Genomic DNA, 16,674 nt, shown 5'->3' with positions numbered 1-16,674 from the left:
TTTACTTAATGTATACAGCAAGTTTTATTATTCCTTCAATGACCATGAGCTAATCCCCCCCCTCAGGGGGAAGGTTATACTGCTCGTGTGAGAATCCGGATTGACTCTTTAATATTCTAGAATTATTACTTAGGAATTAGGCATAGATTAGACATCCGGTCCCAAAATGACTGAGACTGTACAAATTTGGAGTGCTGATGCTCCAGAACAGTCTCGTGCGCGACCTAAAATGTCTCGCGCATGACTCTATGGTGTCAGACAACTCTCCAATTTGTCCAGCTGATGTGGAATCGAGCCAAGAGCTGAAATGATATTCCAGAGATGAAATATTAGTTCAATTCCTTATGCTAGTGCAATGCGGCTCAGAGATGTGGGCATGCGCTAGGGATCAATACTCGACGTTGTCTCCGAACACGAGACGAATTAGAGATGTAGTGATATGTTAATATAAACTGTTGAAAAATGATTCTTGCATGAGTATGATTAATCATCTCCCTGTTTCTCTATCTTTGTTTACCTACATCAAAATCACTGTAGTAAGTTATATTATTTGCATTACCGTTAATTTAATTAAAACTAACTAAAAAACCTAAAATCCTACTCACCAAAAGTTGTAATTCCAGTTGTGAACCTTTTCCGAGCCCTAAGGTTTGGACGATCCCTTACTCGACCTATCCTACCAAACCCACGTGAGTAAAGTAACTTGACTAAAATGGACGACTAAACGGACTTTGGACTTTGGACTTTGGTTTTCGGACTTCGGACTTTGGACTGTGGACCTCGGACTTAATCAAGAAAACCAATAAATGTACAATTAAAAGTTTTTATCATAGGTCCACTAACACTAGGGAGAGGCAAAAGAAGGTTCATGTTGGCGGTCATAGATTATTTCACAAAGTGGGTAAAAGCCATCGCTTTGCAGCACATCAAAGAGTAGGATGTCATAAACTTCCTTTTTGAGCGAGTCATATGTCGATATGGGTTGCCATATGCCATTATATCAGATAATGGCCCTCAGTTCGAGGGAGGAAAGGTGAAAGCATTCTTGGAATCTTAAAAGATAAACATTTCACATCTGCGCCATACTATGCTCAGGGTAACGGGTAAGCCGAGGCAACAAATAAAACCATTATGGATAATATCAAGAAAAAGTTAGAAGACAAGAAAGGTCTTTGGGTGGATGAGCTAAACAACATTTTATGGGTTTATAGAACTACACCTCGAACGGCCACAGGCGAATCACATTTTACTTTGGCTTATGGCATGGAAGCAGTAACTCCATCTGAAATGGTGGTGTCGACATCCAGAACAAAAATCTTATTAAATGGTCAAAACGATGAAGGAATGGCTTCGGAAGTTCTCAATCTTGAGGAAACAAGAGATCAAGCAAGGGTAAGGCTCGACACCTATCATAGACAATTCAGAAAAACTTTTAACAAGAAAGTAAGAGGAAGGCATTTTCAGGAAGGGGATTTGGTCTTGAAAGTGGTCACTCATCTATTAAAGAAAAAGGGGCTGGAAAACTAGCAGCAAGCTGCGATGGGCCTTACATCATTCACAAGGTCGGAATCAATGGGGCTTATTACTTAAAAACGGCTGAAGGTGTAATATTACCAAAGCCTCAAAATGTAAGCAATTTGAAAGCATTTTATCAATAAAGAATATTTCAAGTTTCATGATGTATTTTTTCTAAATCAAGGATATACATTCAATAAAGATATTGTCATTTGCAAAATCAATATGTTTATACATATATAGCAGATCTTGGTATCTCTAGAATTATATGATTGATAACAGGTCAAACAAAATCATGGTGATCTGTAGATCCTCATCTCGATACCAGGTTAAATAAAATCCTAGTGATTTGTAGATCCTCATCTCGATACCAGGTCAAATAAAATCCTGGTGATCTGTAGATCCTCATCTCGATACCAGGTCAAATAAAATCCTGTTCTTGGCAGCAATGCGAGTTCAGGTCAATAAAATCCAGTTCTTGGCAGCAATGTCGAGTTCGGGTCAATAAAATCCAGTTCTTGACAGCAATGTCAAGTTCGGGTAAAAAAATCATGTTCTTGGCAGCAATGCTAGTTCAGGTCAATAAAATCCAGTTCTTGGCAGTAATGTCGAGTTCGGGTCAATAAAATCCAGTTCTTGACAGCAATGTCGAGTTCGGGTAAAAAAATCCTATTCATGGCAGCAATGCGAGTTCAGGTCAATAAAATCTTGTTCTTGGCAGCAAGGTCGAGTTCAGTTCAAAGAATCATGTTCTTAGCAGCAAGGTAAGTTCAGCTAAAAAAGCCATCTCTAAGCAGCAATGCGAACAAGTAAGCATGGTAAAGGGTGCAAAGGTAAGCAAAAAAGGCTGGTAATTTGTAGATTATCATCTCGATACCAGGTCTGAAAAGTACGATTCAAAAGCAAAGGTATATATGGAGGTATATCGATGTTAAATATATATTAAGTATCGATGCTGCTTTTAGTTGAAGTGGTAGTATTGAAACTCGTTTTTTAAAATTCAAAATATATATTAAGTATCGATATTCCTTTTAGTTGAAGTGGTATTGAAACTCATTTTTTAAATTCAAAATATATATTAAGTATCAATACTGCTTTTAGTTGGAGTGGTATCGAAACTCGTTTAAAAAAAAAAAAAAAAATTAAAATATATATTAAGTGTCGGTACTGCTTTTAGTTTGAGTGGTATCGAAACTCGATTTTTAAATTCAAAATATATATTAAGTATCAATACTGCTTTTAGTTGGAGTGGTATCAAAACTCGATTTTTAAATTCAAAATATATATTAAGTATCGATACTGCTTTTAGTTGGAGTGGTATTGAAACTCGATTTTAAATTCAAAATATATATTAAGTATCGATACTGCTTTTAGTTGAAGTGGTATCGAAACTTGTTTTTTAAATTCAAAATATATATTAAGTATCGATACTGCTTTTAGTTGAAGTGGTATCGAAACTTGTTTTTTAAATTCAAAATATATATTAAGTATCGATACTGTTTTTAGTTGAAGTGGTATCGAAACTCGTTTTTTAAAATTCAAAATATATATTAAGTATCAATATTGCTTTTAGTTGAAGTGGTATTGAAACTCATTTTTTAAATTCAAAATATATATTAAGTATCGATACTGCTTTTAGTTGGAGTGGTATCGAAACTCGATTTTTAAATTCAAAATATATATTAAGTATCGATACTGCTTTTAGTTGGAGTGGTATTGAAACTCGTTTTTTTTAAAAAAAACAAAAATCAAAATATATATTAAGTGTCGATACTGCTTTTAGTTGGAGTGGTATCGAAACTCGATTTTTAAATTCAAAATATATATTAAGTATCGATACTGCTTTTAGTTGGAGTGGTATTGAAACTCGTTTTTTTTTTTAAAAAAAATCAAAATATATATTAAGTGTCGATACTGCTTTTAGTTGGAGTGGCATCGAAACTCGATTTTAAATTCAAAATATATATTAAGTATCGATACTGCTTTTAGTTGAAGTGGTATCGAAACTTGTTTTTTAAATTCAAAATATATATTAAGTATCGATACTGTTTTTAGTTGGAGTGGTATCGAAACTCGATTTTTAAAATTCAAAATATATATTAAGTATCGATACTGTTTTTTAGTTGGAGTGATATCGAAATTCAATTTTTAAGGTTTCAAAAAATACACTAAGTGTCAATATTATGTTGGTTAGAAGTGGTATTGAAATATATATATATATATATATTGTATGGATGATAAATATCAAATGTATTGCATACAAGATGAGTGTATAACAAGCAAAAAGATCTATTTCCATAATTCGAAAGGAGGGTAAAGAAATCTAGAAAGACAGTTAGATCATTGTATCAATATTACAATCAAGGGCTATAAAATAGATAAGACTAGTTTTGGGTGAGCTTCGCATCGAGGCGCTTGCTTTCCAGAAGGGTGTTGAGGGCATCCCACACTTCAGGTCCATCCAAACAGCTAGGTGTGTTGATAAATGAATCTGGATTGAACACTGGGGTACTCGTTGTTGTATTTACTACTTCAACAGTTAGGGTGGTGGAGTCCACAACATCTTGTTCAGGATCACGGGCAGCGCTGTCAGAAGGCATTTCGCTTTTGTCATCAGAATCCAAGTTGTATTCGGTGATGACGTTAGCAGGGAGATAGGGTCTGAAACTCCTCATTGTTGTAACACAATATTTCATGTGAGTATCAGCATTGGACAGATCGAGTTTAGCATTATGAACTTCTGCTTCAAGAATAGCGGTCTTTGCTTCGAGATCAGCTGTTTTGATTTTTTCTTGATCAAGACTCGCTGTATGGTCCTCATAAGCCTTCTTAAGTTTCTTGACCAACTCAATATTCTCATCGACAAATTTCTTCATCTCGGCATTGGCAGAATTGAGTTGGGAGCAAGTGGAAGCATGTTTTTTCTTTTCCTCTTCCAAAGACTGTTGTACTCTCTCTTTCTCTTGTTTCAGCTTCTCATTATCATCTCGAAGAAGACGTAAGGTCCTCATATCATCCTCAAATTGGCCAACAGCAGCAACTTTAACCTGAAAAGAAGATAGGGGTCATGAATATATTATATACATCATAAGTAAAGGAGGATAAGAGTACGATCAAAGTTGTTTTCTTTACCTTTTCAAGGGAGGAGCACAATATGTGAAAACGTTCGGTTGCGCCAATTTCAGCCATGGTTGATCTATCTCGAGGGAGAATAGTATTCAGAACAAGAGCTTCCTCGAGGCCAGGTGTTGGAGGATCAGAGAATAAAGAAGCAGATTTAGAATTTTTTTTTTTTTGTTCCGAAGGACAAAGTTAGCGACAAATGCTTCAGAATGCGAAGAGGAGCTTGAAGTTGTGAGAGGATTAGTGGGTTTGTGAATGGCTGGTAAGGTGGATGATTTGGCAAGCACAGGAACAAATGGTTCAGTATTGGTAGTTTTGGCAGTTTTTAGTACCTTCGAGGTTCGAGGTACATTAGTGAAAATAGTTTCTTTTCTTTTCTTGTGATGAAGACTGGTATTGGTAGGTGGTTCTTGAGGAAGAGTAGGAGCTTGGGAGGAGCTTCCAATTGTTGCTTTGTTCAGAAACTTTTCCAGGTGTTTGGCGGATTTGTCTTGAACATGAGGAATGCGATAGCCCATATCTATGTACAATAAGCAGTAATGATCAAATACATCTTGCAAAAGGGGATAATTATAGAAATCGGGAATTTCTTGTTTGATTTTGGGAAAAAGATCTTCAGTCATGTTAAAACCATTTAGTATATAATCAAAATAACATCGAGGAGTGTTTGTAGGCAATTCAGTGGAATCAAATGTTTTTCTTAATACTTTATCAGAGAAACAAGGTTGTAAGGGACATGGAATAGTTTTGCATGGCATAACAGATTGGGGAGGTAAAGAATCTTGACCTCGAAGGACGGTGCTTTTTAAGAAGTATAAAGGAGAGACATAATTGTCGATATCTGGAAGATCGATATTCAATTTTGGATTGCTGTATTTATCAGCACCAGTTCGAGTAGTGATTTTTTCATCAGTGCCTTTTAGAAGATCCATTACTATAGTAGATTCTCCAAGACTTTTCAACGAGGTTGGTTTTGGTACTGAAACAAGGTCACAACGATAGACCAGTCAGATAGCAGGTCCGAGATAGAGGATTCAAAGAAGGATTCAAGGGATGGGGTGTTGTAAAATAACATACCTCTAATGTTAAAAACAGGATATGCCAAGGATGGAATAGCAATCGAAGCAGATGACTCCCATTGCCCAGATATAACGATAGGGTATAATGGCCATCTGAAATTACTATCTCGGTTTGTCCTTATAATGCCTGCGCGGTTAATTCATTTTTTGGGATAAAAATAACCACTAGGCTCTTTTATACCATTTTTATTCTTCTCGTTACGTTCGACAAATGTATAGTGTTTTTGAATGTCAATAAGACAAATTCTTTGGGATATCCGGACATCAGATGCAAGGTGAGAATTATAAAAATTACAAATGTGCAGCAATCTCCAGAAATTTCCTGTGCCTTGGCCAGGAGAAATGGTCAGATAGTTCAGTACCTCTCGATTGAGGTTAGATAAGGGAAGGCGCAAACTAGCAGCTAGTTGCCCAATAGTAATAATGGTTGTGTGAGGATCGCCACTTTGGCATCGAGTTCCTTTAGTACTTCCAACATAATGTCGAAGATGGATGGAGTCTGGTATTTGGTAGGCAACTTTAACTATGTCTAAGTTGAGTCTTTTTGGAAAACAAGGGTTCAAGCCACTACTCCATATGCTATGGTCGTCCATAACTTCGCGCTCAGACTCCGAGTCCACAATCTCAAAAGGATGGCATGATAAGCCATTAGCCAGATACGTGGCACACCATTCTGGTTTGTCAGTTTTAGTCCTTTATGATGACGAAGCTGAAGAAGATGAGTTGTTTCGAGTTGAAGATTCAATACTTTCGTTCGACATGTCGGTATCACTAGAAATAATAATTTTTTTATTAGAATTATATAATTTATCTGAGTTACTATCACTATAGGTAGTATAATTATATAATATATTATTTATTAAGCACGTATCGAGGTCTCTAGATGATAATGTCGGGGTTTGAGGTGAAGAATTGTCTCAAACGCATACGTTCTTGATGTCGAAGCCAAGATTATTTTGAGAGAATGCGTATAAAGTTAACACAAGTTTTTCTCTTAGCCATACTGTCAAAAATGATAATTCAGAGTCTAATTAGTATAGAGATACACAGATAATATGTGAATATTCAAAGCCTAAACCCTAAGTATAATAATCTGGAAAGAGAAGCAGGCGAGATTGTTCAAAATATTTTAAGATAACGATAAAGTTGGGACAAGGAGTAGTGTGTTAAGTTGTTTTTTTTTTACTAACTTGATAATGGTGCAGAAAGATTTGCTGAGGACGACAGCGAATACGGCCAAGATTAAGCTTTCCAGATGATGTTAATAGTGGTGGGGTTTGGGTTTTCTATCAAGCTTTTTCGCAAATAAGTGAAGAGAGAGAAAGCGAAAGAAAGTTTTTATAATTTCGATAGGGCTAATCTGTTTCCAACTGTAACCGCTTGATTTTTTGAATTTCAAAATTGTTTAAAAATTATTTTTTGGTTCTCGAATTGAAGCATTCAAAATTTTCGTGGTCGAAATTTGAAAGTTTCGAAAGGGGGCGATGTCGTGGGCAAATATCGTCAACCCGATATGTTAGCCCAAATATCATGATTAATATCAATATTTCGCACTTAAGTTTGTATGTTGCAGGAAAAGCGGGAATTGATGGAAAAGAAGAGAAGGGACATGTGGCATTGCATGATTGGTTAAAGCTGTTATTAGAACACTATATAAAGAGTAGAAGGAGAAAGAATGGGTCATTCCAAATTCATTCAAGAAAAATTTGAAAACCAGAGCAAAGAGAAAGAGAGAAAGGAAAATGTGTAACCGCCATTGATACTAATAATAAAAGCTTAATACCAGTTCATTCAATATTGTTTCTAGCTCTTCAATAGTTTCTTGTTAATTGATCTTAGAGAAACATCTTCTCCAACTACATTTATATTACTATTGTTTGTTTGTGATAGTTATATCCATAGTTTAGGTTTGTAGTTATTGGTTGTAGTAAAAGTTTAGATTTTTATTAGAGCAGTAGATTGTCCAAATGCAAACTATGTTAGTGGGGATTGATTGCTATCGTTTTCCCCAACATTTTGTGAGTTCCATATCAAGTTAGCAATAACTAAAAAAAAGCTCAAAATGCCCTTTGTCATAAAAGTGAAGTTTCTTCCTTCAAACAATTACTCACATTCTCAGTTTCTCACAAATTATATTGCTATCTATGGCCCTTTTGGGGCTTTGGCTAAAAAGAAAAGAACGGCCAAGGCAATATGACGTTGACAATCTATGAAAGAAAATCTACAAAAATCTATGATGAATATTACAACTCCAATTTGAATCTCCAGAAATATCTTGGAGCTTTAAATGCGGAAATAATAGCTAAACCATCTCTATATATGCATGGACTCCGAGTGCTTGCTCACGAACAAAATCCAGAGTCATAGTCCACAGTAGGAGATAATTTTTTCACAGGTCAAACAAAGTCAGTTCTCATGGAACCAAAAGTTATACTAATACTGCTCTTGGCCTCCATTATTCAGGGTTTGTTTGCTGAATTGGCTTTCTTTCATTCTCTTTGTGGTTTGTGTACGTTAGTACTAGTACACTTCTCACCTGGTTTTTCCAAAAGCTGTTTGATGAAAGAGATTTCATGCAACTAAATAGTTAAACGATTAAAGAAGACGGAGATAGTTTCTGTGTTTAATTGTTCACAAAATCCTTTACCAAAAAAGTTGTTCACAGTATCATTTTCCCCTTGCAAGCATAATGCAGCTTTCTAGCAAGATGGCTTCAGGTTGAGGGAGAATGACAACGTTGTCGAATGGCAAATACAACTCAACAGCTCTTGTCATGTCCGCCAAAACTTGGCTTTAGGGGTCGTTTGTTTTTCTGAGCCTATGAATGCTGAATGGCTCATTCTCTGAATGCTAAATGCTGATTGCTGAATTCTAAAAAACATGTTTGTTTTTTCGTTAGAATAACCCCGCTCAAGAAATTTGAATATAAATCATTCGGACAATTTTACTCATGATATCTATTTTAAACACTAACTTGATTTCTTGTTAAACAAAATATATATTATATTTGAGGAGAAGAGATGGATTATCAAAAAAAATAAATGATAAATAAATTTATTTAAAATATGTTTTCACAAATATATTTGAACGGTTTATTTTCATATTTTGTTTATTTTCAGAATATATATATGTAATTCTATTTTTAACAAAGTGGATATCATTCACAAAAAAAATGAAAAACCCCCATTGGCGCCAACATCAAATTTTGAAGAACTTATTTTGAAGCCATAAAAGTCCAGGTAGGAAAGTAGATGGGTTCTTAAGATTGGGTTCTTAAGAAAGGGCAAGAAGGGACTTCTTGTTTCAAGTATTAGAATTCAGCATTCAGAAGAAATTTTGGTGCTGAATGCTGAATGCTAAAATTACCACTGAATACTTAAACTACTTAAAAAAAACAAACAAGTTTCGAGCCTCTGAATGGTTAAAACTTAAGTTTAAGAGGTTCTGAATGCTGAATTCAAAAAAAAACAAACAACCCCTTAGTCTTCCATCACAAACGACTAAACTCAAAACAATATAATTTTCCGTGAGACAGAGAAGAACTTGTTATATTTTGTTTACATTCCAAAAGAAACATTTCACGTGGAGTGTACAATTGGTTGAACACAATTCATTTTAGTGGCTCCGGACCTAACTCCTAAGGCATACACAAATCAGTTTTGACATAAGTTTAAGTACACTGAAATATTATATTAACTACATATCAATTTTGAATTGCAGGTTCATTTTCTGCTACATTTACATTCAAAAACAATTGTCCATACACAGTGTGGCCAGGAACATTGACAAACCCAGGTGTGCCCCAATTTCCATCAACGGGGTTTGAACTTCGGAATGGAGCATCACAGTCATTTAACGCTCCAGCCACATGGGCTGGTCGATTTTGGGCCCGAACAGGTTGCACAAACGGCGGAAAATTCACATGTGCTACTGCTGATTATGCCTCGGGTCAGATTGGTTGCAATGGAGCTAGTGCCATTCCACCTGCCTCCTTAGTGGAGATGACTCTTAGTGGTGGTGCTAGTCATAACATGGATTTTTACGACATAAGTCTCGTTGATGGGTTTAATTTTCCCGTCGGTGACACCATAAAGTAGGCCGGGTTGCAAGCCAGCGGCCTGTCGAGCTAATGTGAATTCGGTGTGTCTAGCCGCATTGAGTGTGAAGGGATCTAGTGGGAATAACATTGCTTGCAAAAGTGCATGCCTCCGTTTCAATCAACCACAATATTGCTGCACAGGGCTGTTTGGATCTCCAAATACGTGCAAGCCAACAAATTATTCGATGGTATTCAATAACGCTTGCCCTCAAGCTTATAGTTATGCCTATGATGATAGGACCAGTACCTTCACTTGCCCTACTGGAGCCAACTATCTGATTACCTTTTGTCCGTAAAACTTTTCGTTACTTGTAAGTTAATCGATTATAATGGTTTAGATCAAAACCAAAATAATTTAACAAATAGTTAATGGTTCAAGGAATAAAATTTAATAATTTAACATTGATGTATGTTTTTTTTTTCCTTCCAGATGTATGGTGATGAATTGATGATTATGATGCTATATTCTGAAATGTGGTACCGTGGTAGTAGTGTTGGGGAAACCAATACCAATCGATCCCTACTAAGATAGCTTGCACTTGAATAATCTACTATTCCAATAAAAAAAATCTAATATTTCACTACAACCTAAACTATGGATATAACTATCACAAACAAGCAATAGAAATATAAAACAATTAAATATACCACAACACAAAGATATACCGTGGTTCGGCCAATAATGCCTACTTCCACAAGAGCTAATCCTTAGTATAGGAAGGAAAATTATAATCACTCCTCTCAAGTCTTTCCATCTTACTAGATCACTCATCTCTTCTTACAAGCTTTTCTCTTTTCAAGAATTTAATCTCAATTTTGATAGCTCTCAAAATTGGGTTTCTATTCAAGACTTGGTTTTCCAAAACCTAACTTCTGTTTTTATAGTAATCTAAAATTTCGGCGTGTCTGCGAAATTTCGCATTTAGTGCAGAAAAATCAGAACCTGAGATGTTGAGGCATGAGCGCGGGCACGCTCTTGGCAAAGCCAATATGAGCGCATACGCGCCCTCTTATTTTTCCATCCCAAAACTCTAGTAGACATGTTTCGTGAGAGGCTGAAAAATAAACTATATTCGTTTTCACGGCAAGGGCGTGGGCGTGCCTCGGTCACGACCAATTTAAGTGCGTGCGCACTTAGACCTCTTCACACGAACAATACCTCCTTTTCTCCTTCTTCCTCATGTGAGGGAAAACTCCAACAATCTCCCCTTCCCGAACAGTGAGGGGGGGATACCTCCATGCATTTTCAAATCAACAGGAGGAGTGTGCTACCATTCCGGCGGTAGCACAACAAACATCAAATTTATATTTCGGTAAGACTTTAGTCATCATATTCGACCCATTCTTGTCGGTATGGATCTTCTCAATACACAATTGTTTGTCTTCAAGAACTTCTCTAATCCAATGATAATGCACATATATGTGCTAGGATCTAGAATGAAAAATCAGATTCTTGCTCAAATGGATGACGCTCTGACTGTCACATAGAACTACAAACTGTTTCTGCTTTAACCCTAGTTCATCGAAGAGTCTCTTTATCCATAACATCTCTTTACAACACTCAGTGGCTACAATATACTCGAGTTCTGTAATGGAGAGGGCAACACACTTTGGCAACTTAGATTGCCAAGAAACTGCTCCCCTTGCAAAAGTAAACAGATAATCGGAGGTGGACTTCATAAAGTCAACATCACTTGTCATGTCTGCATCTGTGTAGTCTTCAAGCAAGTCTTACTTCCACCAAAACACAAACATGCCTTGGAAGAGCCCTTGAGATATCTCAATATCCACTTAACACCTTTCTAATGTTCCTTACCCGGATTTGACAGAAATCGGCTTACAACACCAACGACGAAAGCAATATCCGGTCTTGTACACACCATTGCATACATCAAGCTGCCCACTGCAGATGCATAAGGAATCTTTTCCATTTGACTCTACTCATGCTCACCCTTTGGACACATATCTTTGGCTATGTGGAACTGGCCACCAAGTGGACAACTGACTGGCTTTGCTTGATCCATGTTGAATCTCTTCAACACCTTCTCAATGTAGCTTTCTTGAGAAAGCCACAACTTTCCACTATTTCTATCATGAGTGATCTGCATCCCAAGTATCTCCTTTGCTTGACCCAAATCCTTCATCTCAAAGGACTTACTCAAGTCTTTCTTTAGCTTGGATATCTTGTTGATGTTCTGGCCAACTATCAACATATCATCCACATACAATAAGAGCATTATGAAATCCCCATCTGAAATTTTTTGAACAAACACACAATGATTGGAAGCAGACTTTATGTAGCCATGTTTCACTATAAAGGAATCAAACTTTATGTACCATTGTCTCGGTGCCTGCTTCAACCCATACAAACTCTTTCTTAGCTTGCATACCAAGTGCTCCTTGCCTTTAATCTCAAACCCCTATGGCTGGTTGATACTAAATGTCTTTATTTGTATATATATGAACAGTAGATTAGAGATGCTTGAACAGTAGAGAAAGAGGTGAAAACAGTAGATAATATACTTTTAATGTTGTAGAAATAAAGAAGAGTAGTCGTGCTCGCCAAACTCTAGTCGTACATTACTTGGATGCAAGTTTAGATTAGAAATATGTTTTACTAATGAGAGTCAAAACAGTAGATTTAAAGGTGAAAACAGTAGATATAATAATGATAAAAGGGATTAGAGATGGAAAATTCCACCACGCGATTCGATTGCCTATTAGTTAGTTATCGAATCGCTTGTTTGATCCCTAGTGAACATCAAGTCCTCTAGGATCAAGACTTCATACTACACCAGATTGGCTAATGAAAGACACCTTAAAAGACGCGATAGTAATGCCGAATCTTTGGACGCCGTAACAAGCGCCGTTTCTTTCACAAACGTAGTTCGTTTTTTTTTTAAACACTCCGAAAAGAAAAGCCCAAAACGAAATAAAAGAAGTCCAAAACCCAAAACGCATTTCACAAAAGAAAAAAAGAAATGGAAGCTCTTTGTTTCATTCCATTTCTCCAAAAAGAGGACACCACTCCTCGATTAAAAGGCGAATTCATTTTTCAGAAAACCAAAAAAAAAAATGAAAAAAGAGTGATTCCACTCTCTCTGTCTATCGATTAAGGCGATTCCACTCCCTTTTTCGTTGTCAAAGGAGTTTTGGTCAATAAGGTGAATTTTCGGTCTCCTCAATCTAATGTGAAACCCTAGGTTGTTGAATTTATTTAATCGAAGCAGATATCTATACTTTCGATGTTGATTTTGATTATTGTTATATGATTTTGATAGCTACTTATTTAAAATGATTTTGATTGATTTTGATTGATTTTGATTGATTATGATTTTGATATCTATACCCTAGGTTGTTATATGATTGTTAATTTTGACATTGATTTGATGATTAATGTGAATTTTGTTAATTTGTAGCTAGAGCGTGGGATATATTTTAATTAATTAATTTGTAGCTTGTAATTTGTTAGTATGGTCTTGGTGTTTCGTTTCTTCGTCTTGCATGCCTTGGTCTGTTTTTCCAAGTTATGTTGATATAGTGGGAACGAAGTTATCTTTTGTTTAGTACAAGTAGTAGTGGATGGAAAATAAGTTGGTTGATTTTGAGAAGTGATATACAAGTTGATTTTGGCTTGACATGCGTTTTAAATTTCATTGATGATGTCAACGGTTATGTCATTATGCTCAACCTAAATTACATCTATATCGCTCGATGGTAACGCATTGGTCATCAAAAACCTGAAACCATATAAGATGTACTCATAGGATTTCTTTGCATTTTTCATCTAGACAACATAAATGTAATGGAAGTGATTAGATTACAATTTGAAGACCGTGTTGCAATTGAGTGACTTTATGTTAGTTTGTAAGTGAACCTGAGTAAACTTAGAGCGATTTAATCTGTTGTAAATTTGACAAAATGAATGGAAAGATGTTTGCCATATTGTGGAGATTTACTTGCCATGCGTGGATAGCTAATTATACAAGGTAAAATTTGAGGAAATTTAAACTTTTTGAGTCCTTAGAATGACATAGCAGGTACATGTGTACATGACCATTTAGATTTGACCCTATAATATGACAACCAAGCACACATTAGCTTATCAAGTAGGAAATTGATTATTATATTTCACGGTTATTTAGATATTATCTTATCATATGTCGTAAGAAGAAAGTGCTTTAGTAATTAGAATGTATGTGTTTAAATCTCGTAGTGTACTAAAATACATGGTTGTATATGGAGTTTGTATGGTTGCTAATGTTTTTGATGTAAACTGGCTTTCAAGTATATTAATGGAATACAAATCTGTAAATGGTTTTGTGAATAAGCTCTAAGTCCTTCGACACCAGCAAAGGGTCATAGTATGCTTGGGAACTTGACTTTTATTTACTTTGTTGTTCTTTTATGCAGCTGCTGATGTTTTCTTGTGGAGGAACAAGAAGATTTCTGCTGGAGTGCTTGGAGGGGCAACTGCTACATGGATAAAAACCAATAATTCATTTATTTTGCACTAATGATTTTGAAGGTTTTGTGAATATGTGTGAGTAGTTGATAAAATGTTAAATTGATTTGTGATTCTTCTGTTCTAATGTATGGTTCATATACAGTTATGTCTTGGAATGTTACTCAATTTCTTCTCTTTTGTTTTTTTTAATGTTGCAGGTCATTGACTAGGTGGGACCTTATTCGTCGTGGAAATCGTCTACTTAGTTTTTTTTTTTAATGTGGGCAGTAGTAACAGGCAGATTGATACTTTACTAAGAATGATTCATAGAAAACAATGGTCATCTTCTAGTTGTGCGATGAGAAAGTCATTTTCTTTTATTATTGTTGTTGGTTTTAATATATTGAATGTATTCATTGTTTTGAAGTAATGAAATCTTTTATTTACTTTGAGTTTTGCATGGATTCTTGTCTTCTTCTTGCTTTGTGTTTGAATGGTAGTGTAGGTTCTCTTTACTAGGATTGCAGGAAGGTGCACCAAGCTGAACATCCACGGTTGTTTTCTTTACTCCCCATCAGTTGAATTGTGCTGCAGATTCAGTGGGTCAAATAGGGCCTCGGTTTGAAGTACTTTGGGTGACACACGAGGGAAGCTCACAAGCCCGAATGTCCAAGTCAAATGTCTTTTTTTTTAAAAAAAAAACTAAAACCCAAAAACCACGCCCCAAAAGTGAATGTTCAAAAAACTACGCTGTCTAAGGAGTGGTTCTTTCGTAAAGTGGCAAGTGTGTTTTCCAAGGAAAAAGACGCTTTGCAGAGTGTGGTTTAAAATATAAGACATGCTTATAAACGGGTCACCATCCGACAGTTTCTGTGCGTGGTTTTTTAGGATAAAAGACTCATTGTACATGTCTTTCTTAGGTAATTCTGTTGTAGTGTCACTAGCATGAGAGTTTAGCTCCACAATGATAAGAGCCCAAAACTATAGTTTTAACCCCTTAACAATAATACTTTTAGACCAATTATGCGAGTAATAAATAAGAGTTAATGCTGATTACGTGCTTTTATGTATTTCAGGCATTGAAGTCAATTATGTGCAGAAATGTGCCACTTTGGCGAGATAAAGGAGCAAGGGTTGGTTGCTAAGGAGTTATGTGATTAAAGGCCAAGATTCAAGGAAAAAAAGCCTTTGTAAAGCCCGGCGAAAAGTCTGTTGAAGTCAAAGCCGGCTGAAAAGGGCCCTGTAGACTGAAGAAATTGGGCTTTGGGCTCGATTTTTCGGCCCAACACATGGCTCCTCAGCCCATGCACGAAAATGTGGATTTAGTCTCCTCCATTTCCACACACAAGACTTAGCTCTTAAGCATCACTTAGGTTAGATAGAAGGTACACTACACCATAATAGGATATTTGCAACACGCACCTTTTTTGCTTTGCAACGGTTATTTACCGTTAGTAAGTTACCAATGCTATATAAGCGTTAGCAATGTTGTAAAGTGTTACTTTATTTTTTTGAATTTCTAGAATTAATTGCTAATGCTTGAAAATCGTTTGGGAAGTGTTACAAATTCAAAAAACCAAAATAACATCAAAATTTCAAAAAAAAAAAATCGCGCTCGGTATGTAAAAATAGAAAACCTCTCTTTCTTTCTCACAGCCGCTAGGTTAGGGTTTTCTTATCTTTCTCTTCTTCAACCCCTCTTCCTCTTCCCCAGAACAATCACTTCCTACCTTCTTCTTCCTTTTCTAATTCCCAACAAATGGATTGTGTTGAAACCAATCCATCCCGTCTTCTTAAAAAAAAAAAAATTCTTGACAGAGCTCAAAGCTAATAATAATAAATCAATCAATGGCTAGAAAATCATCAATCTCTTCCTCATCATCCAATAATCATTGGAGATATATTCACTCATCTTATTATCTGAAACGTCCTAAACGATTAGCTTTCCTTTTCATTTCATTCGTTTTCCTCACTTTCTTTGTTTGGGATCGACAGTCTCTCATCAGAGAACACGAGGTAACACTTTATTCTTCTTCTTCCTTATTATTATTATACTTTTAACTAATTAACATGATTATTGATTGGCAGGCAGAGATGACCAAATTATCTCAAGACTTGCTTCGATTGCAGAATCAGCTGCAAGAATTTAAATCTGCTTCAGGTGAAACTATGATTACAAATGTTTTTAAGGATGATCCGGTTGACGTTCAACGGAGGGGGAAAGTCAAAGAAGCTATGCTTCATGCATGGACTTGTTATGGAAACTATGCTTGGGGACATGATGAACTTCAGGTTTGTTTTTCTTTATTTCCAGTTACTTAGACTACTACTTCTTTATCACGTTCAATCTTCTTGTTTGCAGCCACAGACGAAGAATGGTGTTAATAGCTTTGGCGGCCTTGGAGCAACTT

General features: G+C 35.9%; 1 protein-coding gene, 2 long non-coding RNA genes and 1 pseudogene across 3 annotated transcripts; all 4 read left to right on the top strand.

The window, feature by feature from the left end:
- Positions 1 to 1,131: 1,131 nt before the first annotated feature.
- LOC147487304 (uncharacterized) lies at positions 1,132 to 1,527 on the top strand. The gene has a single exon (XM_086574007.1). It carries the CDS (start codon positions 1,132 to 1,134, stop codon positions 1,525 to 1,527), a length of 396 nt encoding a protein of 131 aa, XP_086430133.1.
- A 515-nt stretch (positions 1,528 to 2,042) lies between these two features.
- On the top strand, positions 2,043 to 10,112 carry LOC147487303 (thaumatin-like protein 1 pseudogene; annotated as a pseudogene).
- Positions 10,113 to 12,779: 2,667 nt separating this feature from the next.
- LOC147487302 (uncharacterized) lies at positions 12,780 to 14,670 on the top strand. The gene is made up of 3 exons (XR_015203177.1): positions 12,780 to 12,980; positions 14,230 to 14,359; positions 14,482 to 14,670. It is a non-coding gene; the product is annotated as an uncharacterized LOC147487302 (long non-coding RNA).
- A 1,277-nt stretch (positions 14,671 to 15,947) lies between these two features.
- On the top strand, positions 15,948 to 16,430 carry LOC147487301 (uncharacterized). The gene is made up of 2 exons (XR_015200710.1): positions 15,948 to 16,279; positions 16,352 to 16,430. It is a non-coding gene; the product is annotated as an uncharacterized LOC147487301 (long non-coding RNA).
- The last annotated feature ends 244 nt before the right edge of the window (positions 16,431 to 16,674 follow it).

Source organism: Coptis chinensis, chromosome 7 (assembly GCF_015680905.1).
Source record: "Coptis chinensis isolate HL-2020 chromosome 7, ASM1568090v1, whole genome shotgun sequence".
NCBI lineage: Eukaryota > Viridiplantae > Streptophyta > Magnoliopsida > Ranunculales > Ranunculaceae > Coptis > Coptis chinensis.
The sequence above is the reverse complement of the archived record's forward strand: the minus strand, read 5'-3'. Positions and strand labels throughout refer to the sequence as shown.